We start from the raw sequence: 23,825 nt of genomic DNA, 5'->3' as shown, positions 1-23,825 counted from the left end.
ACAGAGACAGGCAGACTGGATCCTTCCTGGCTGAAGGCTGGTGTGTGAACGAGTGCTGTAAAGCCATACAAACTTCTTGTTGGATAATATCAGTCTGATGCTAAATTTACACAGTGCTTAAGGCAAGAGCCCAGGGCACTCTGTGGACTGTAGGGTAGAGGGTAGAGGGCTCTCTCACACTTTGAAAGTTACTATACTGTTAAATCGACCTTAAAACTACAGGTTTAAGGTAGAAAAGTGAAATATGTAGCTTTATGGCCTCTAACTTTGTGCCTTTTGTCTTAAAGCTAGTGTAAGTGCTGGGCAATTAATTGAGTTTCAGTTTAAATCACGATTTTAGCTTCTTCCGCTCAAACAAGATCATCGTGATTCAGCAGTTGCTTTGCCCTATGCGTTTTTATCTGTCAGATTTGTCATGGTAAAATATCAGTATTAGTTGTTACACTTTCACCATTAAAGTAAATGTTTTTGTGGATTAGCTCTTATAGTACATCATTATTTTGATATACTCATTTATTTCTTTTTCCCCAGAGCATTGAGAGTGTCTAAGTTAAAAATCAAAGAGTAGTGTGTTTTATAATTGTCATCTCAACACCAATCGTAACAATGGTGATTTTTGTTATTATTATTATTATTACTGTGTTTAAAAAACTTCCACTAAGCTTCATAGGTTCATCTTGTGCAAATGTTCATCCTTCTGGCAGTCTCCTACCTCCATGAGGCCGATGCAGCTGGACAGAAAGTCCATGAGAAAAGAGAAGAGCGAGGCAACGTTGTCGATCTGCGTCGCCTCTGCGATTCCACACAGCGCCTCTAACGTTGCCACAATTTCCTGTTTGACGGCTTCCTCCTGGCTGATCTGTGCAAAGTTTTCCTGGTTGATAAGGTTGAGGAAACGCTGCTGGAGCGGATGGAGCACCTACACAGAGAGAACCGCGTTAGGTGGATTCAGAGCTTCACAACTGATGCCTGCTTTTGATTCAGTCGTATGTCGTTGTTTCCCCTCATGCCTTGTTATGTCTCAGGTGTGCTTTAAACCTAGAGTAAATGTGCAACCTTGGGTTTGAAAAGGTGTGTCTTTGCACACACAATTCTAAGACAAATTTCTGCTTTTTTGCTCATAAAAGTTAAGTTGGACCTGACCCCAGGCTGCCCAGTTGTGGCGTGTGGACTTGACCACTAGGCCACTGGTGCCCCTTTATCCAAAGTTCTTTTGCAGCCAGTTGATTTCAGTGGCTGTTTTCACTTTATTCTGTAGCAAATCAACAAACTTAATGGGACTGTTTTATACTTTTAACTGCCATGCAATGCAAAGGAGGTCTACAAGGGAGAAAGGGTCATAAATTTCAAAGTTTTTTTGTTTGTTTCTATTTTTTTGTCATTCATCTTCTTATACATTTTTTATTTCATTTTTCGTTTTATTGCTTACCCATTATTTTCTTTGAATTTTTTATTTGTTTTCCTTTCTCTTCCTTCAATTTGTCTTTATCCCTCTTAAGTGTCTTTATTCATTTAGCTTTTTTTAAGTTTCTTTAATTCTCCCTATTTCATGCATTACTTGGGCTTTTTCTTTTTTGCTTTTGACCGTTTTTGTCTGTTTCCTCTGCATTTTCCATCGTTTGCCCTCTGCATTGCCTTTATTAACTACTGTTTTCTTATGTTTTTTTCTACACAAAGCACTTTGTAAATTCTTGTGTTTTAAAGATTTTATATAAATTAACAGCTACATTATTACTTTTTCAGAGTTCAGTAACAGTACACCGGCAGCAAACTGACATGAACTCCTGACTTTTGTCTCATCAATCTGTGTCATCTGAACTCTGTTATGACATACGCATCAGACTAAATTCAAGTTATTTGATTGAACGGGATAAATACAATTTCTCGGTGCGTGTATGGAGAGAGGAGGAATGTGGAGATGTAACAAAGGAGTGTTTGATCAGTTGTTGGCTCCGTCACTCCTCTTCCTCCTCCCACAGAGCGATCCAAGTTGAGACAAAGCAGCTGCAGGAGCAAACAGCTGCCATCTCACCAGTACCCCCCCAATAATTACTCTGGAGTCATTGTGGCTTTGCACCCACATTTACTTACTACTGTCAGATTATTAAGACACAGGCCAGGAGAATCACTAAAAGGATCATGTTATACACACAGGAGAAAGACTCGGAGGGGGAATATTATCAACTGCATCCATCATTCCTCCCCAGGTCTTATAAGAGTATGTAGAGATTGTTCAGAACCAGTCTTATAAATTACCAGACTTTATTTTCATGGTAAATTTGTCTGCAGCAGGTATTATTAACTCAAGATAAAGACCTACAGTTTAAGACTAGATATTTTTGTTACGTACTTTGAATATCTGTAAAACATTTGAAACAATCTTTTTTAGTTTATTCTGTGTGACTTATATTGTATTTTTTTATTTAACCAGATAAAAAACCCACTGAGATCAAGATCTCTTTCACAAGGGTGACCTGGCCAAGAGGTCAGCAGCACATGTCATAAGAACAGTTACAAAGAAGTGACAGTATAGATTAAAACATACAATTTTAGAGGTGCAATAGTGTTTTCAGTAAGAAGTATGGGAGCTATAACACAACAACAAACAAAAATTTAAGAATTAAAACACAGGCACTGTTCAGTGGTCTCCCACTGTCTGTCCCTCAGGATAGAACGGAAGGCTCCAAGTGGAATAACTTCAGAGAGTTTCAGTTCAGTCTGTAGAGGATACCACACAGAGGGGGTAGCAAAGCTGAAAGCACTTTTTCTGAATTCAGTCCTTACCCAAGGAACAGATAAAACAAGTGTAGTGCAAGAATGCAAGGTGTAGGAACTGCTTGTTTTCTTCAATGAAGCGCACAAATAAGGGGAATCAAGCCTAAAAGAGCCTTATAAATTAGGGTCAGCCAATGTGCATATCTGCAGGAATTCAGAGAGGGCAAGTTTGATTTCATATAGAAATCACAATGGTGGTAGAGCAGCTGCAGCCAGTGACAAATCTCAGTGCTGAATGAAAAACAGTGTCTAAGGACTGGAGGCATGACGCACTCTGAAAAAGAATCCAAGCTTCACCTGAAGTTTAGTGATCAGATTATTTATGTGTGCTTTAAACGGAAGCTCCTTATCTAGGATCAAAACCAAGTACTTGTAATTTAAAACCTACACTATAGGTTTTCCTTTAGATGTTATAATATTTGTAATTTTATGTGGTAGCACCTTTGTATGAGAGAAATCCATGAGTTTGGTTTTATCTGTGTTTAAAACCAATTTAAGATCATACAAATGAGACTGGATAACATTAAAGGGCAGCTTGTAAAAACTCAAAAGCCTGACTGACTTCAAATTAATATTTAAATTGTTACCTATGCATATACTTTAAGGAAAAAGTGACGACAGGTATATCAAGCTTAAGCTTCAGCTTACACCTGCTAAAATATTTTATTCTCTCAATGGGTAAACAGTAGTATATAAGTAGGTTATCCTTGGTTTATGATGTGAAGCATTGTAAATGCTGGTGGAAAATATCTACTACACATTACCTCAGCCCAGTATTGCTGTTTGGTGTCCGCATCCATGTGAGCGAAGCCTCCAAGGACCAGAGCTTTCATCAGAGTCCTCTGCACTGAGCTGGACAGCAGGTGGAGGGGCGGGCTGCGGCTGGCAAACTGCTTCGCCAGACTCCACCAGCTCTCACACTGAACCACAATGTTTGCCCTGAAAAACACGAAACAAATGGGCAGAGAGGCTGTTACTGATCTTTTATCTTGTCTGATGTGAGCACCTGCATTCTGCAAGAACATCTGGACCCACCTAACGGTATTGCAGAGGATTTAAGAGCACTAGTTTCAGACCCTTTTTAACCACTAATATTTATCACAAACTGCATGTTGCTGTTGTTGTGGGAAAGCTTTAATTCCCATGTTTTTGTTTTTACTAAAAAAAGACTTTTTTGGTTGTTTTTAAAGACAAATCTCATGCAGACTTTTCTTGGTGTCAACACAATTTGATGATGTTTTGTTGAAAGTTAAAGTGGTGAAATGTTTGACGTCTGATGTGCTTACTGATTTGAAGTTATAAAAGCATTTTGTGAGTTATCTAACAAGACAACCAAAACAGAGATTAGAGTGTGATGATAAGAACAGTTTTCTAAAGACTATAAATAAGATTACATAAAGTAGGAGCCTGGCTTTGACTGGCTGTCATTGTCACTACTGTTCATAAAATTGTCCTAAAGTGATCCTGATGATATTGCCCATGACTTCTTTCATCACTACAGCTGGGGTGTTCAATGCCTTAAGTTAGAATTTTAACAATATATTCATTGTTTCCATTCTACTTTTTGTCATGGATTGGCAGTCCCCAAATGTTTCCACCAATGTTTTTAAACTTGTTTTTTTGTTTTGACCGTATTTATAAATGTTTCACTCAGTGTAGATGGTTGAAGAGTTCAGGAATAATGCTGCCAACCCCATTACCATCACCTTCTGTGACAATTGTGTGTTTGCCTCCGGTGGAAGCTTAAGAAATTCAATCTGCCAAAGACAACTGTGGCACACTTTTATACCACCATAATTGAGTAAATTCTCATCACCTGCATTTGGGGAAATCTTTTTACTGCAGATTTATTGACAGTAAATATTGCCAGACTTAGAGTAAAATTGTTCAGTTGTTTTATTCAGAGAAAACAAACTCATCTCAGCTTAAGTTTTTCCCTGCCTCATGCGCATTTTTAATCTTAAAATTCTGTTCAAAGGACTGAAGTTTTAGGTCTGAACTATGGCTAGCTTGATTTTTACACTTAGGAGGAATGTGTTTTTTGTGTTATTTCAAGCACTTTGTCAGGTTTGTCTTAGTGAATCAACCTAAAAACCTGTGTTTTAATTAGAAGAATTATTAGGGCTTGAACAAGGACCCCATTGAAATCGCTTGAATTATAATTAATGTTTTTTTAGATAAATATTTTGGGCTTTTTATGCATTTATTCAGAGAGGAGGACAGTGGATAGAGTCAGAAACAAAGATAATCCATGTGGGAAAGGAGCCACAGACTGGACTTGAACTACAGGCCACGGCGAACATGAGGTGCGATCTAGGCCATCTGTACCCCAAGAAAATTAATTTCAAAATGGAAGTATAAGCTGAATAAAAAGAGTCACGTTCTACTGAGTAATTTACAGAGCTGAGAGCTCACAGTCTGTCAGCAAGTTAATGTGCTGTTTGTGGCTCTCAAAAATGCACATGAAGCTTGGTTTCACGGTTACTGTTAAAATAGTGTACATGTATCCAAAGAAATGTCTTTCAGATTTCAGAATTTCAGATTTCAGAACCACATTTGAAAAAGGAAACATTTATTATTTATCAGATAATTGGGCAGCTTACTGTCCGTGGTTCTGTTATACATTACGTAAAAATGTGTCCATCTTGTTTGTAAAACTTTTTTTCTGTGTTCTGTCTTGAGAACTGTGAAGCAAGGTAATTTAAAATCTGTTTCTTTTCTTCAAATTTACTTACCTTGAGACAACGGATGGAATTTTGCTATTGTGCTAATTTGAGCATTATAACATTGACGTGTAAATGTGCGCTGTCCTAATTAAGGTTAAAAATAAAATAAAACAGTCCTGCCTGTGAGAGATGTAAATAAACACCCGCTTCACTAATTCACATGTTCTGGTCCTGCTCATCTCTTCAGAACTACTCGTCACAGGTTTTCAATACTTTATCAAGGATGCTTCAAGTGCCTTTGGATCAAACTCCATTGACAACTCTCTTTGGAATACCACCATCTACAACAGGCCTACCAAAATTTAAAGCTGACTTTGTACCTTTTCTTACTTTGTTAGTTAGGCATAGGATGATACTTTGCTGGAAGTTACCATTTCCCCAGTTGCATGAAGCTTGGATCAGGGATGCTCTCCACTTTAGTAAGCTAGAGAAGATAAAACACACACTGCGAGGGTCTACCGCTACATTTTTCAGAATTTGGCAGCCATTTTTTGATCTTGTTAACACCTTGCAGTTTCAAAGTATGTCATAGTGGAGGTTGTTCTTTACTTTACTAAAATCATCAGTATTTCCATATTTTTGTTTTTGTCGCTAACTTCATGTGCAGGCAGCTATGTATGTATCCATATGTATATGCATTTATATATGGGGGTAGGGAGGTGTATATTATTGTACCATTCGTGTTTAAGCCCTTTGAGTGCCTGGAACTGATTTTCAGTATTATCTGTAGTGGTGCCTTTAGGAAGGCCATGTTTTGTTGTTGTTTTTGTTAGTATTTTCTGATTAGTGTGTATCTATGCATATCCTTTTGTATTTTGGCACACATTGGTACATCACTGAATGCCAATCTTAGATCGGCATATATGTATGTATATTCCTATTTTTATTTCTTTATATCTCTTTTTTCAAAATGCACATTGACCTCTTCTATTTTATACATTTTCTATACATATTTTCAGTGTATTGATACATGTATCCTGGCGATTGGTATGGTTAATAATGAACCTTGTCTCAGTTTCATCATTTGATTTCTTTCATTTTTTCTCAGTAGCATTGCTAGACTGTTTTTTAAATTGATTTTAATTCATTTTTATTTCATTCATGTATGTATGTGTATGTACAGTGCTTAACAAATTTATTAGACCACCACCCAAAGTAAGGTTTATGCCACAGCTGCCCTAAATTAACAGCATTGGTAATTACCAAAATCATTTTCTATGTTTCTGCAATGGTTAATACACCAATATGTAGAAGCTCTTTAACCAAAATGATATTTTTAATGCTAAAATATAATTATTATTGTTATCCATGAATGTTCAAATTTACTGATTTACAAAAAAAACTGAAATAATAGTAAAGCACATTATTATTTCTTGATTAATATGTCAAACTGTAGTTATTTACTTGCATTCCTGAACAGAAATATGAGTTTTAGTCGTTGAATGTTATGCTTGATTAATTTCTGACTTCTCAGAGAAGCCCAGTGAGCTGGCTCAAATTTGGGTGTAAAAAGGTGAATTCAGTTTGAAATTCCTCATTCTTGTTCAAAATGGTAAAATGTGGAGAGCTCACAGAAAATGAAAGAGTCCGCATTAAAGCACTTCAGGATGCTGGATGGTCTCTGTCGTTTTTATGACAGGTGGTCTAATAAATTTGTTAAGCACGGTATATATGTATGTATCTATGCGTATGGGTATGTATATGTGTTACATATCCATATGCATATGTCTACTGTTATTCCTATGATTCCTTTCATTTTTTTCTTTTGTATTATGGTGATTCATTATTTATTTTGGTGGTTATTTATCTGTTATTTTTTTTTTGTGTTGGTTAGTATTCAATACCATTATCTTCTACTGTTACTATTGTGACCACCTTTATTATCTATGTTAGTTACATGGTTTGCCAAAGTCAGAATGCACACAATAACTGTAACAAATGGGGAAACTTTTGTTAATTAAGTTTTTAATTAAAAATCAAATAAAAAAGTGTTGGGAGGGAAAAAAAAAAAAAACAAATATATATATATATATATATAAAAAATACAATACTTTACGTATAATCCAAAACAGGCCATCACAATAACAGTAAGGGTAAATTCTATAACGGGGAGACCTGGCTTTCTTTACAGTAAGTGTTTATATGTCAGTATTGGTATCGGCATCCATGAAAAAGAGTTTGGAAATATTTGCAAAAATCCAATGTTGTGCAGAAGAAAAGGACAGGCTGCAGTACATCATCTGCTCTGCAGAGAAAGTGGATACAATTTACCTTCTTTACAGAACTCTTACACATAACCAGCCTAAGGCTGACCCCTCTAAACTCAGTCATGAACTTTTTAAGACCCTCCAACAAGAGGTTGCAGTCCAGAACCAAAACCTCACGCCACAAGAACAGCAGCTTTCCCTCAGCTGTCAGCCTCATGAACAATGCACAAGCCCTAACCTCACTCCCAAATGGCACAAAGTCAACAAATATTATGGTAATGTGTGGCTAAATCAGATTCTAAGCAATATATGAAAGGACACTGGACTTCAGGCTTTTCCTCTCTGATCACACAAAACTGTGTGTACATTAACAAATCCATTACATTATGACCTATTCACTAACATCCCTGCACATCTGTATAGCTCCTCCACCTTTTGTACATACTTTTTGTGCTCTTTATGTTTGACTATGGCTTTTAACCAGTTTTATTGCTTGTCTATATGCTAGATGGAAAAAACATCCCAAAGGCATCAAACTATTCAGATCACCATAGAAATGTATTATTTCAATTGTACCACAGATATTAAGATGATCTCATCTAAGGACTTATCTTCAGGTGTTTTAAATGTCGGTAAATACTTAAAAATATCAATCACAAATCTTTAGATAAAGTAATACCATCAAAGGTCTCCTCCTGTCCTATAGAAAATACTCGACATAAGGTATTCATTTTACTGTAAAGATAAATTTCTCTACTGTCCTCACCTTTCTCTCTTCTCCACCAGCGTCACCAGCAGCTCCACTGTGTCGTTTGCCAGCTCGGCTTCTGAGCTCCACACAGACAGATTATTGATCACTTTCTCCAGGAGATATCCCACAATCCACTGGGCCCCCTCTGTGTCTGCACCAAAAGCTGTGCTGAGAGGGATGCTGATCTATGGAGAGAAAAGAAAAAAGATGAGACAGGTGGAGGAGACACATCTGACGGTGAAGAGAGACCATCAGAGAGCCTTGTACCTGTTCATAGAGCTTCTCGTCTACCAGCAGGTACGTCTTCACCCAGCGTCTGAGGAACCACACAATGTCTTTACCCATCTGTGGGCTCAGCAACTCCGTCAGGCTTGCTCTTGTCGCTCGGGACTCTACCTCTGATGTTCGCAACACTGCTGACAGCAACCTAGGGGACAAGAAAATAAGAAAGAGAAGTTTGATTCACAGTTAGAATTTGTGAAAAACATCAATGAGATGACATCAAGGTTTCAAAATTTTCTACACTTTTTGATACCACTTTTAAATCAATACATTCCCTGTTAATATGACAATCAAAGCATTGAACAGAACTAAAGCTTTAAGAAAAACACAGATGTTAAGACAAATCTAATAATTATACAAAAAAAATCAAGCCATACATTTGTCAAAAAGGCAGATTATTATGCTCACACAGTGCGCTCATTATGAAGTTTGATTACTTGTTTTTGACAAAATTACGAGCTTAATTTGAAAAAGGATAGGTTTTTACAAACAATTTGCTTCTGCCTATGCATTTTCAATCACTATTCCATGCATGACTACTGATTTTTTCTGTCCATACTGCATAAAATATTAAGACTTTGAGTGATGACTGAATTAAATTCCTGTCATAAGCTTTCGTGAAGAGTCATAAAATACCAAGACAATGGATGATTTTGCCTGGGAAAACTGTTTAGAATAAAAGCTTGTTATTTCAATATTTAGCCCAAGCCATTTGTTATGACATGACAAGAGTCAGGAGGAATAAAGCTGTACAGGAGCTCGTAAACGTCTTGGTTCCGCAACCTTTCTTCCTTTACTTGACTATGGTGATGTAGTGTATATAAGTGCTTCAGTCAAACGTCTAGAGTCTTTGAATACTGTTTATCACTGTGCTCAGAGGTTTATAACTGCTTGTAGTTTCACTGTAACTGTGTTCAATCTGACTGGCATTCTTTGAGTAATCCCAGGTAAAATCACTGGCTGATTCTGATTTAAAAGGATTTTCTTGGCTTAGTCCCCTCTTATTTATGTACTCTTCTTTAAAGATCTAAAAGCCACTATGCCTTGGGTTCTAGTGTATTCCATCTGCCTGTTCTTCGAGTCAGATCTAAACTGGGAAAAAGAGCACTAATTTTTGCTGCCCTCTGCATGGAATACTCTCCAGACTGATCTGAAATGGTCAGGACTCATTTCATTTGAAGCTTGCGCTCTATTTTAAATGATTGATGATGCAAGACTATATAACAGTGCCTGTGTTTTTAAATTGTTACTGTGATTTCAATTTTCTGTACTTTAATTCTGAACTAGTTTTGCACTTTCTTAATTCTTGTTTTTTCACTTATTGATTTTATTCTGTCTCTTGAATTATTATTATTATCATTATTTATTATGATATGTGCTAGGGCTGAACAATTAATTGAATTTTGATTGTGATTTCAATTTTGGCTTCTCATGATCATAAAAACATTATAATTGAAGAAAAACGGTTAATGTGTGCTTCAAAGAGTATTTTGGTTTTGTTTTTGGCTGTGTTATTAGAGTTTTTTGCATGTAGCAAATTTTGCAAGTTTTACAGGAGTGCATGTAGATTGGATATTTATTTTTTTATTTATTGTTTTTTATTGCTATTATTTAATATATTGTTATTATTTTACTTGTTACTAATTTATTTTTGATTGTTCTTTTAAGTTGCGGTTCAGTAAATACTCAAATTTTGAAATCAATGAATAATCGTGTTTATTAATTGTGATTTCAATATCAATCAAAATAATCGTGATCATTATTTTTGCCATAATCTTCCAGCCCTAATATGTGCTACTGACCTCTAGCCCTGGTCACCCTTGAGAGGTTTTCAACCTTCAAAATTAATTGCACAATAATCCAGGTAGCAGACTTTCTTTAACTTCCAAAACAGACTTTTAGACAGCAAGTTCTTAACTGAAACACAATGCCCTTTGTCTTGTTTTACACTCTTGTCACTTTCTATGAATTTGGGATGATAAATAATTGCAACCCACAATCAGGTTCCTTGGTGTTTGCTTGTGAAACATCAGAGAGGACACGGCTCTTAAATATAATGAATAATCATAAACCTACGTGACAATAGATAATAAAATAGACATGAGGATTTGAAGCGTCCCTGACTGCTGCTGTCAGATGGGATTTATTTTTCAGCAACAATTAAATGCGCAGGCCGACAGTAATGTGACTTTGGTGTTTGAACCTCGTGTGGTTCGGGGGCAGCTGGCGGTCACACTGGATGCTGGACGTATGAGAGTGTGTGAGCGTGTGTGTGATAACAGTGACAATAGATAGTCACAGCAGCCGGCCAGATTGTCTGCTGAAGGTCGTTCAGCCCTTGTTCTGGCTAGATTGTTCATTAAGTGGAGGAGTGTGTGATGGTGTGTGTGTGACAAAGGATTGCAGAGACGAGCGGACGCTGGAATCATGTTTCCCAATGGCAAGCAGACGACCCCAGCCTTGTAAATGTCAACGTGGTTTTGTTTTCTGCAAACAATGTGAAACTGTGCACTGTCCTCCGCAGAGGGGGGCGGAGCCATAAGCCGCTTTAAGCTCTCTGTCTCTCTGTCCTTTATGAACTCTGAACATGGATTTGACTTTGTAAATCACACTCCTTCCAAAGGGCATGATGAATGTGACACTCTCTGAAGATTTGCTTGTTGTATTGTAGACGCAATCGGTCAAGTAACTGCAACAAATAACCTCTATTTACAGATTCTTCATAGAGAAGTAGAAACACTACAGTACAGGGTCTGGATTGTCAGTTACAGAGGTGCTCTGTTTACAGTTTGTGATACATTTGTAGTTTGAGCTTTAATGACTAATGACATACCACAGACATACTTAGTGTGGACAGCAAAAAGCAGGCGGGACACTAATGACATACCAGCTTCCTTTAGCAGAAATCTAATGATGATTAATTGTACGCTAAACAGATATCAGGATACAAGTGCTGACAATCCATTAAAATTGAGACACTTTGGGGCGCACAGATGGTCGAGTGGTTTAAGGCGCTACCCATATATGCGGGTTGCCCAGGTTCGAATCTGACCTGTGGCCCTTTACCGCATGTCTTTCCCCACTCTCTTCCCTGTTCCTGAGTCTATCCACTGGCCTTCCACTATCCAATAAAGGCATGAAAAAGGCCCAAAAAATAAAAAGGGACACTTCAACTTGATCCAGAAATCTGCCTGACACTGTGCTATTAACCTCCTAAGATCCTGCATGCACATATGGCCACATTATATTTGGCCTTTCCTACAAAAATGTTATATTTTCTGCTAAGAATTTTTAAGATAATTGTCCAGAATGTCCATTAAAGTAATTTCCTTGTAATTAAATTGTTTAAGTTTCATGGGAAGTTTTGGGGGAAATTTGCTTTGATTTTTTTTGCCATTTTCATTGGAATTTGGGAAATTTGTTGGATGTTTGAGGGACTTTATCTGGAAATATTAAGATATATTTATGGAAATCTAGGAAATTTCTTTGCATTTTTGGGGGAATTTGTTTAATTGAATTTCTTGTGGAAATTTGCTTTGATATCTTGGGTATGCAAATAGTTATTTGTACATTTTTGAGCTTTGAAATTTTTTAAGAATGTTCATGGAAATTTCAGGGAGTTTGGATGTTTAGGGAAGTTTCGTGGAATTTGGGGAAATGTATTTGTATTTTTTTAATAAAAGATTTTTTTGGAGGGGGGGATTTAATTTGAAGGGATTTATTGGAATGTTAAAGCTTTCTGAAAAAGTTTGACTGAAACACTTGGTGAGTATGTGAAGAAATGTAGGGTATTTTCATTGATATACTTTAAAATTATATTAAAGAATTTTCACAGAAAATGTAGGTGGTTTCTTTAAAATTTTAGGAAATCTGTTTAAAGTTTGGATTAGAAAATGTCCAAGAAACACAGAAGTTTTAGTTGACGTTATGTTTATGCTTAGGGTTAACAAGTCCTTGTGTCAATCAGGGGGCATTTGCGGACATCACTTCTGGTAAAAACTAAATGTTGTTCAAAGACAACTTGAAGTTTTTAAACCTGTCAGGACCTACTCATCCCAGGTAAGCAGGAAAAACTAAAAAGTATTTCAAACAGTATCTCAGGTCTCAGGAGGGTAAAGCCATTTTAATCTTGTTGCTAAAAACACAATTGAAATGACTGCTTCAACCTCTATTCAACAAACGTTAAAAAAATATTCTCTGAGGACAAAACTGACAGATCTTGCATGTTAGTTTCCACAAATATGCAAAATGATGTTTGAATTTGTAACAAATAGGTTGCAGTCCATGTAGTTTATTTCAGAACAGATGGCACACAACATAAAATACCACAATATAGGCTTGTCTATAGTGGTAAACTGAAAATAAGTCTGCAGGTCAGGACATAGAGAAAAACTTTTAAGGACCATGAGATATCGCTGTCTCTCTCCTCTGCTCTCTGTAACAGACATTAACACTGTCTAGATTGCAAAGCATGTTCAATTGTAATTTCTGATTACTGAAAATGAGAAATGACCTATAACTGGGAAAAACAGGTATGTTAGAGGATTGCATCAGACTGTGACTGTGAAAAACTAAAGCTTTTTGTGACAATAACTCTCTCAATGCAGAGGTAGAACCAGTCTCTGAACGAGAGGATGTCTATTCTGGGTGGGTTTATGAGCTCTGGCTGGTAAAGTGAGACAAACTGTAACAACATCCAAGGATTGCCGGAACAATGAAGGGCCATCTCTTACAGTTGAAGAACTGAGAGACAGCACGGTCTCTGCCCTTGAGTCAGACTATTGCGCAGTGCCAAAAACATGTCAAACCTTTGAAGAGGTTTCAATTCAAATATTCCAGAGGCATGAATTCAAACATGAGACCTTCACAGTTCACCTCCAGCTCAATGCTGATGATATAAAGTGCTTGAGTTGATCAGGACAAGTAACATAAACTCTGGTGTATAATACGCTCTTTTAATACCTATTTGATTTGAGAGGTGTTTGCAAATTAACTCTACAAAAAGATGTTATAGGTACAAAAAGGACGTGTTTCTACTGTTGAAGTTAAAACTCTGGAATGGTGCCAATACAAATTTAAGATGTAATTTACCTTTAGTTTTCAAGACAATGGTTTATTAATCAGTTTTGAGGCTTTTAAGTGAGCCTCTTCATGTGAATGTCTGACAAACAGCAGAGGCTGTACCTGATGACAGAGTCAGTACGGTTGAAGCCTGGTATGGACGATGCTTTCTCGCCTGGTGAGCCAAGGATCTGCAGCGTCGTGTTGATGTCGACTTCTGTCGAGTGTTTGATGGAGAACTCCATCACCTCCGAAGGGATCAGCGGGGTCTCTCCCTGAGGGTCGTCTGCAAGTAAATACCCTGAGAGATGCACAAAAAGATGACACCAAAATTACAGAGTTGATTTGACTTTGATGATTTGAAGTTCAACAGTATATTGCACTGATAATGCACAGCTTTAAAACCATCCTGACCATCTAGCTAGTAGATATTTCACTTAGTTGATTAACAGAGAACTAATGTCTGACCACTTTCAGACTATAAAAAAAAAAAAAAATCAACCAAATAATCTTAATTAACTGTTGATTCTAAAATGAGTAAGTATTCCCTTCAGGATCCAGCCTTGTTTCAGATTTGGGTTAGTAAGCGGTAAATAGGACAAGATATCAATTTATTTTTAAACATGACTGCAAAATACATACAGGTGGAAAATATGTCTTTTTTTCTATTCCTCTGGTGTTGAATATCTGCTTAGACATGCTTTTTTATAAATTAATCAGGGTTCCTACGCCCTTTAAAAAATGAAATGTAAGACCTTTTCAGACGTAAACTAAACAAAACATGAGCAGCAAAGATTTTTAAGTTGGAAACCTGGTTGCCCAGATGTTAAAGCACTGTACTAGTGTTTCACAACAATACAGAGTTTATTACATCACAGTGTGTCAGATTAAATCAGAGAGGGGGCTGAGGTTCTCCTCCAAGAAATTTAAAACATCCAACACTGAATACCCTGAATTATGGAGAATATTTATGCAACAATTTGTGGAGGAAGATGATGAAAATCATCAAAGATTGGCTAGAAAACAAAGACTGGACCCTAAATTCCAATTGCAATTTAAGGCTATTTAAGACTTTTCAAGGGTTTGCAGGAACCCTGCTAATTTCTTGTCTAACGATGACTCAAACTGAATTTTAACAGCACTGCAAATCCAAATATCCATGCATTTTAATAGGATATGACATTCTAATTACTTTGTAACTTATTGCTACACTACTAAAGAAAATGCTGTTAGAACTTTTGGAAGTACTTTTAAAAATCTGAGTGCATGCCTTGACAACGTGCACACCACTTCAAAAAACTTCCCCTGTCCATCTCCAAAACATTCTAAGTATGCCAAAGCAGCTGACTGAAAAGCCAGCAAAAAAACTACACAACTTAAAACCAGAGATACAGAGTCAAGCAGTTTTTAAATGACTTTTATAAGTCAGGTAATATGCTGGTTTGTAATTCTGTCAATATTCTGTTGATTGGAAATGTAGAAACACAGAAGCTACAGGAAAATGTTTGATGGACAAGACCACTGTACCAGGTTTTGCAGCATCCTAAACATTATTGGGAAGCTAATGTGAACTGAACAGTCAATACAACTGTTCAATAGCCTACATTCTAGCTTTTCACAATGTGTAAAGTGAACTTTGTAAATTATTACTCGATAAGATGCATCCTTGTGTCAATTTGTTATTATCTAATCATTACATTTTATTGTAACTGCAATTTCCAGTTCAGTATGGACTATGTCGGAGTAAATGTTGCTCTGCATCCATGCCTCTTGATCTTGCATGACGGTTTTTACCTTGATGAGAAATCTTGTGATGTTTAAATCTCATTACTCCCCTACCAAACAGCCTCCAGTAAGCCTTCTTACTTGTTGGATGTAAAATCTAAATTTCAGATGTCAGATGTCTCAGTTTCAGTGTTTTGTTGTTGTACACAATACAGCCTGAGCTTCTGAATTTAAGAGAGGAAAACGGAGATTTCATTTAGAAAGACCCACCCAGACCAAATGGTAAACTAATGGTGACGAATCTACAACATCGCTTCCCTTGCCTTTTATAATGTTCATTCAGACATTATTTCATCAACACAGAACCCACAGAACTGGGTGGAGTTTTCTTCTCATGTCCTTAAGTGGAATAAACAGCACTGGAAATGTACTTTGTGAACACTATAAAACACACATTTTTTAAATGTAACCATTTTATGTTGCTTTTCATAAAGCACATTAACTATTGCAGCGGTTCATTGTCATAAACTGGAGTGATACCAATAAAAAGATCTCAAAAGCTGAGCTAAAAAAACAAGAGAACAGCTTGTACAGTAAAACAAAGTCCTAATCCAGCCATCAGATGTACAGCTGATCCTGTTCAGATCTGATTCAGGGTCATTGATGGATGGGGGCCAGGAGCCAATCCCAGCTACCAGTGGATGAATGGCAGGGTACACTCTGAATGGTCCCCTGTCAATAACAGGGCTAACATAAAGAGACAAACAACCAAGCCACCCTAACTCACACCAATGGACAATTTAGAGTCAATCAGTTAACCTAACTACCATGTTAATGGACTGTGGATGGAAGCCAGTGTAGCAAGGAGGAGCCAAAGAACCCAGGCAAACTCAATACAGAAAGGCCCTGTCCAATGGGAATTCAAACCAGGAACCTTCTGGCTTGCAAAGTCTTCTCAGAATTCTTTGCAGGAAAATTGGTGTAATACAAACACAAAAAGAAAGTAGTCTGTGCAACTACTGACCTGAGACCAGTATAAGCCAGTGGATATCCTCATAGAGGTCGTCCAGGACTTTGCGGTCCATTGATCCGGGGTCAGACGACGCCATGAGATGCTGCTGGGTCCTCTGAAGTTGACCGTGTAGTCGTGTTACCCTATCTTCTAACAAGCTGCAGGAAGAAATCACAAAACATCAACAAGAGAAACATAAACCAAGTTTATGTTACTTTTATGTTTAAAGATTAAATTATTTTTACATTTAAAATACAAAAAACATGGAATGATATTAAGGTAAAAAAAAAAAAAAAAAATCACTGAGAGACAATTAAGCTGGACCTTGTGCACTTTTAAGAGACAAAAAAGATGGTAAGCCAATGCCTTCCACTTCTACGTTTTCATATAGTATGGACACAAATATATGTCAATATCCTAATATAACAGTAAAAAAAGTAGTTGCACAAAAACATAAAACATTAATGTTCACCTTGTGAGCAGAGGGATACAATGGTCAGCGGCTACACGTCCCAGCATGCCGATGCTAGACAGCTGGTCTGAAAACAGTTCTCTGTCATCTTCCTGCAACTCGTTAATCTCCTCCTCATCATGAGACGTTATGCCATTTACCGACTGCAGAGTTGGAAAGAGATAAGGGTTGAAGGTTTAATGAAATGCAGGAAGAAGAGGGATACAGTGCTCTTTGCTGGAAAAATGAAGAATACATAAATGCCTTTTTGTCGTGATTTAACACTAAGAAAATAAGACTTGAGACTTTTCTTCTGTTATCAATTTTTTTAATTTTCATTTTATTGTTACAGAGAACTGAATCATTGATTTAAACTAACTCTTACCAAATTCCGGGTGCCGTCAGGAGCAGCCAGGTGACACTGGATGTATGAGTTAAAGACTTGAATTGCTGGCTGGACAAAGCAACCACGAGGAAAATGCTCGTCATCCTGGACAAGCGTTAGCCAAGACTCAAGTAACTTGTCGTAGGCCTCCATATAAACCATGTCATCCTTATCCAGCTGTTTGAGAAAGGAAAAGAAATACTTAGATTGAAACCTTGTTTGGTCTGAAAGTGATCAACAATAGGCAGGATATTCTGGCTGATAATTGGACATGAGGATCCATCTGTAGGAGCTTTAAGAAAGCATGAAATAATGTTTTTTTGCAGGACATTTATATCTTGAATTTTCTGTCTGTGTTCGGTTAACGTTGGATCCCCAATGAGTCAGTTAAACTAATTCTTAACATATTTTTTTTACAGTTCAGGCCAACAATCCTGGTCAAACACTCTGTCTAAAATTTAATGCAGCTGTCTGCCACTAGCAGCCACTGTCTGTGGCTGATATTGATAGGTACTTCCATGATGCCACATAGCTCTTTAACTTAGTTTAAGCAAAGGTTATGTAAGCGCACCAATAGCATCTTATAAGAACAGCTCAATTAAGCACTATTTTGATATAGAAGATGGAGTTGAAAGTTGTAAAGTTGTTGTAAAGTTGTAGTTGGGCTGTGTCAAGAGGTGAATATTTCACTCTTGTTTAACTGCTCCCGACTTGTACACTTCTCCAAGTTGGCTATCTTCAAGTCCAGTTTAACTGCTTTAGCCATACTGTTTTAGAACCACTAGTTTGTGAATCATATTTTATTTTTAATCAAAATCAAAGGATGGGAGTAGGTTTGACATAGTTAAAACTGCAGCCAAACTTTTTATGCTTCACAGACTGTATTGAAAGCAAACAACACCAGGGTATTAATGATCCAACCACAAAAAAACTTAACATTTCTGTATTTCCTCTTTAAGATGTACCTCAGTGTTTAAATTTTTAAGACCCCCTGATTTCTAAGGCACATAAAGGTGTAACCACTCACCACTTCTTCTAGGGCGGCACTGCGTCCGAACGAGCAGGTGAGCAGTGTGAGGCAGTTGATGAAGGAGGTGAAGAGTTCGCTGGGCAGCGCTGTCAAGATACTCCGCGGAAACATAGTGATCAGATTGGAGATGATGTTGGAGATGCCCACCGCCTCTGAGTCCTCGATCTCAATCCTGGAAACACAGGTTAAAAAAAGTGAGATTTCTGGTCAATAAAATGTTTGATTATGTTTAAAGAATCAAGACAAGTAATCAGACTTTCATGCTGTATGCACAGCAGTATGTAACTTGTAAAGTTTTATGATACATCTGCTGCTAGCATTAAATTGAGTGGTGAAAATCGATTTGAAATTCAAGTTAAGGGAGTCCACACTGCTTCTTTTCCATCTTGGATTCAAACCCGTGCTTTGGCCTGGGGATGGATGATTTCCACTCAGTGGGGTGAGGCTGAGGCTAAACTGGGGTCAATTTCCCTTTAACTTGCTGGTGACCGCGGTTTGGAAAGAGGCATGAAAATTGATCCTTAACCAAAACTCGTGGACAACTTGACCCCTGAGCAGTTTTCCACTACTACATCTGAGGGTTTTTTCTTATGGTATATCTGTCTCTCATTTCAGTACACAGAGCACAGAATATTTAAAAATATACCTAAATTACATATTTAAAGAGAAATTTTCATCATCACATCAAACCATGAAGCTTGGAGTGGCAGGTCTGGCTATGGACATGCTAAACATACTGCACGCTTATTTTTGAATTTCAAATTTATATCAAAGAGTGAGCTGTGATCTTTATTAAATTCTACTGGGACAAAAGTAGCTTGAGTAAAAGCAGCTGCAGTATCAAATATGAAGAGAAGGATAAAGTAATACAGTATGACTGCGAAAATGTTAAATACTTCAATAGTTTTCTTCACAAAAATAACAACTAATAAACAAAATGACAATGATGAATAGTCAAATAGTTAAAGGCATTCTTTATAACATCAACAATAAAGCTTTGTTAGAAGGGTGTACCACACTTATTACTGAATTTTAGTGCAGTAATTCTGACACAGAGGCAATACTCATTGGGCTGCCCTGGCAAAATCATGGTATGAAGTAATTACAGTTCTTTCAACCCTCCAGAAAACACCTCTGAGCTGTGATGTCCCATGTTAAAACTACAGCATCTTGTGCCTTCATTATACCACCTTTCTGCATCAACTTGTTGATGCTGCCCTGCATACATAGTTTAGAATCCTTGGGATATGCATCTTCAACAACAAGCCTCCACAAACACAGGTCTCTTGTAGTGATAACAAATATCAGGTGAAACATTTAAAAATGCAGGTGATTTTATTTGAGCATCTTTAAAATGCTGCTGATGAATATTACAAAACAAATCTGACAAAAAACAAAGCTATGGAGTAGGCCTGGGCAATAAATTGTTTTATCAGTACATAAAAAAACAACAACATCCAAACATGCTCTGCAGCCTGCTCTATTTGCACTTTTTTGATACACTGCTTGTCATGTTGAAGGCTTGTCGACAGTAGGGCTGCTTCGTTACAGCAAAAATTATAATCATGATTATCTTGGTTCACTGTGAGAACATGATTATCAAACACAGATGCTCATTAAGTTTACAACATCCACATTGAATGCATTTAATGAGCTTCAACATTGAGAAGACATCGAAAATCGAGCAATTTAAGAAAATAAACATGTAAAAATATTAATATTAATATAAAAAATTACCATTGTGGAGCACAAATGGCCTAGTGGTCTACTTGCGCCTCCTGTATATGGGTGGTCCAGGTTGAATTCTGGCCTGTGGCTCCTTTCCTGCATGTCTCTCCCTAACTCTCTAATCCCTGTTTCCTACTACCCATTGTCCTGTAACAATAAAGGCATCAAAAGCCAAGAACTATATCTTTAGGGAAAAAAAGATCATTACGAATGCATAAAAATAAATAAAACATGTTTTAAGTGTTGGTGAAGTAATATTGCAAAAATACAAAAAAACAAACACTGAAACATTTACTACAAACCCAAGAATAAAACAGGTCCAGTAATGGTTTGATCACAAATATGTTTTAATTACCTTTAGAAATCAAAATTGGTATTGAAATGAAAAACCGATAAATTGTCCAGCAGTAGTCTACTGGCTTCCCCCTTACCTGAAAAACATAATGTACTTTTAAAGATGAGTTTACAGCTTACACTGTAACCACAAAGGGGAAATTTAATTTATTTCAACCAGTGTTATTGGTTGAAATAAAAGTAAAAGTTGCTTTAAGTAATTCCTTTTTATTTGCATTTTTTAAAGCAGGAAAAAATGATTTGAATCCAAAATCTTGTTTGGTTTAAAAAATCTGAATTTTTATTTGAGGCCACAGTGTCCAGGCCTCCCATGGAATTCAACACAGTGGGGAGTACAGTTGAAAGTGTGTTTGTGTGCACAAAACATAAATAAATGACCTTAAAAAATAAATATTTTCTTTGTACCACAATCTCCACAGACACCATTATTATATGGTGTCAAATATGTCTTTTGCATTGCTCTTCTGCTGCTTTTTTTCAATATCACTTTTGCGGCATATTTTTATTTGACAGAACAGCTGAAGACATGGACCAATCGTGCAATGAGACCAGGAATCCATCCTGCAACCACTGCATTGAGGACTACAGCCTCTGCTTATGGGCATCTGCTCTGTCCACTGAACTACACTGGCCCCCTTCTGTTGCTTTTTGCCTGGGGTACTGGCCCCTCTTGGGGGACTCCAAATATCTCAGAAGGGTGCAAGGCTCTATCTGCTCTGTAGTTGTCAAAATTACATTTGCACACATTAACTAAAATTATGGTAAAATGCTTACTGCCTGGATAGTTTATACAAAGGTCACATAAGAACAAGTATATGTAGGCCTATTTGTAGAAGATTTAATTGCTGAAAACATCATGATATACATTTTTGACAGCAATGCATTACATTTTCCTTGTGTGGGTCCTTGGGGCCCTATGCTATTACTAGATATAAGGAAAAAAGATTGAGACTGAATTAATGCACTTGATGAAACCATGTTCACACAAAAACGAATAAAAGCAAGATAAATATCATGAAAAATACAGAAAGATAAATACATATAATAATTTTACAGAACAGAAACCAGGATCTACTATTTCTAAAAATATAAAAACAATTTAATGAGGACAAACAATCTGATTTGGAATAAATATATCTGCAGAAATAGGATATGTGTCATATTTATGACAAGCTGGATAAGCACTGATAACATCATAGTGCAGAATTGTCGCGCCGGCTCTACTCAGAAGTGCACGCTTCTTTGTAATGCTGGAGGCTAAACCACAGTCTGCATATACATTAAACTTTCGCAGCATCTGCTTAAGAACTTGTTTAGGGTTTTCCACATTTCTGCAGAGATGAAAGCACTTAACAATGCTCAGGGGGGAAATCCTCTTTTAACCCCTCTGTTAAGACCAGAACCACCCCCTTTGAGTTTCCTCTATCAGTGTCGACAGTTCTGCACAAACACAGTTTCAGTTGTAATCGTGAATTTTTGTGATGCATCTCTGTACAGTGAGAGGGAAACACTGAGTTTGAGAGGCCGAGCTAACCCCTATCAGATGGAGTTAAATTGCGAGCAGAACTGTTCAATCACTGCAGATCTGCCATTCCTCTCTGCATGGTTTTCCGATGAGGCAATTGGAAAAAAAGCTCCAAGAATAGGTGATTGCAGACAGAGCTGGAGAGGAAGGAAAAGAGAGAGAGAAAGAGAGACCCCTACTCACTGGATCATGTGCTTCAACAACAACCTCATGCACATTAAAGAGAGAGTGCTTCTCGGTTATTTATACATACCAGTGCAGCCCTTAATTCAGATCAGAACTGCTCTGATGACAGACATTCCCACAATTAAATGCAAAATATGCCTACAGTGGTGAAGGATTTGAGGCAAACACACGCACAGCTCCAATGAACATGAATTTTTCTGTTCAAACATCAAGCGTACTAGTATTATATAAACCTTTGAAAATAAAACTCATTCTTAGTACCAACATTTTTACGGATCCTTGTCACTTTCAGTCTTAATACTTTTTAATATTTTGCCACCTTGTTTGTTAAATTGGTCCATGTTTATTGTGTGTGTGTGTGTGTGTGTGTGTGTAGGTGTGTGGGTGGGGGTGTGTGTGTGTGTGTGTTTTTAAACACATTGTATATTTTGATTGTACAGCACTTTTCCTTTTGTGGGGCTTTTTTGCTTTTATTCAAATATGGCAGTGGAAAGAGTCAGAAAATTGGGGGAGAAAGAGTGGGGGATGATAGCAACAGCTCAGATTTGACACTGGGCCGCCTGCTTAGAGGAAATCAGCCTCTGTAGATGGGGTGTGTTCCTGATCACAGGGCCACTGATGCTCTAATTGGATTTACTTTCTGGTATGAATGTGTGCTCAGCCACATGAAGCAAAAACTTTGACATACATGCAGCTGGAAGCCAATCCAATGTGTTCTTGTTCACTGATTCTTTACATGTATCTAAATGAAAAGTTCAGTCGATAGAGCAGCCACCCACATACAGAGGCAGTGGTCCTCAATGCACTGGTCGTGGGATTGATTCCTGGTCATGGTACTATTTGGTGCATGTCTTCCACCACTCTCTCCCCATATTTCCTGTTTCTCTTCAGTTGCCCCATCAAATTAAAGGTAACCTCCTCCCATATAAAAAACCTTTGAAAGAAAGTTCTGCTAGTTTTAACTATCTGACAATTTTTATAACACTTCAGAACAGTTGATCTGTTTTATTTCTTTGCTATTGTTATTATTTGTTTCTAAATCAAATGTCTGAAAGTACACAATCAAAATATCAAATCTTATTTTTTTCTTTTAAAAGAGGAAAATTTTTTTTTGGAGTTCAATTCATTTCTTGTCAAAATTTGCATTGAAAATATAATAAAAAAAAAAAAAATCCTGTCCTAACTCACTAAATATTAAGCCAGGTTTTCAACAAGATCAGAAACATTACAGACTATTAATAACAGAACATATTTTGCAAATAAATGGTTTTTATTTTTAAGAATGACTCCCCTCTAACCTTTGAGATGTTCCTAGACCAAATGTCCAAATTCCTATCCTTAAAGACATTTACTTGAGAAAAAAAAAAATGATCAAGGTTACATTTTACAAGACCTATGGCTACCCTGTTCTCATACTTTGAAAAACTCCTAGGGGTATTTAAAAACACCAGAATCCCATTGGCAAGTCACGTCTTCAACAAGTTAAAAAATGATATGTTAAAGACTTTTTCTTCTATAACTGTGCTATTAATTCTGTTTTAGATACTTCATTTTATATAAATTTGTTTGTATTTGCAAAATAATTTTTATATGAACTGTAAACTGAATAACCTTTTTAATTTTAGCA

At 36.9% G+C, this 23,825-nt stretch overlaps 1 protein-coding gene across 1 annotated transcript in view; it reads right to left on the bottom strand.

Moving 5' to 3' along the window:
• The window catches only part of xpo4 (exportin 4), an 86,421-nt gene that overhangs the window by 9,602 nt on the left and 52,994 nt on the right, over positions 1-23,825 (bottom strand). Inside the window, exons 9-17 of the mRNA XM_041807354.1 lie at positions 18,403-18,577; positions 17,376-17,552; positions 17,012-17,154; positions 16,552-16,697; positions 13,926-14,103; positions 8,727-8,886; positions 8,475-8,644; positions 3,540-3,714; positions 713-919 (exon numbers count right to left, since the gene is read on the bottom strand). Coding sequence (XP_041663288.1) covers positions 713-919; positions 3,540-3,714; positions 8,475-8,644; positions 8,727-8,886; positions 13,926-14,103; positions 16,552-16,697; positions 17,012-17,154; positions 17,376-17,552; positions 18,403-18,577 — 1,531 coding nt within the window. The remainder of the gene's footprint in view (positions 1-712; positions 920-3,539; positions 3,715-8,474; positions 8,645-8,726; positions 8,887-13,925; positions 14,104-16,551; positions 16,698-17,011; positions 17,155-17,375; positions 17,553-18,402; positions 18,578-23,825) is intronic.

The sequence above is a fragment of the Cheilinus undulatus genome, linkage group 15 (assembly GCF_018320785.1).
Source record: "Cheilinus undulatus linkage group 15, ASM1832078v1, whole genome shotgun sequence".
NCBI classification, from domain to species: domain Eukaryota; kingdom Metazoa; phylum Chordata; class Actinopteri; order Labriformes; family Labridae; genus Cheilinus; species Cheilinus undulatus.
Note: the sequence above shows the minus strand (reverse complement) of the source record. Positions and strands in the feature narration are given on the sequence as shown.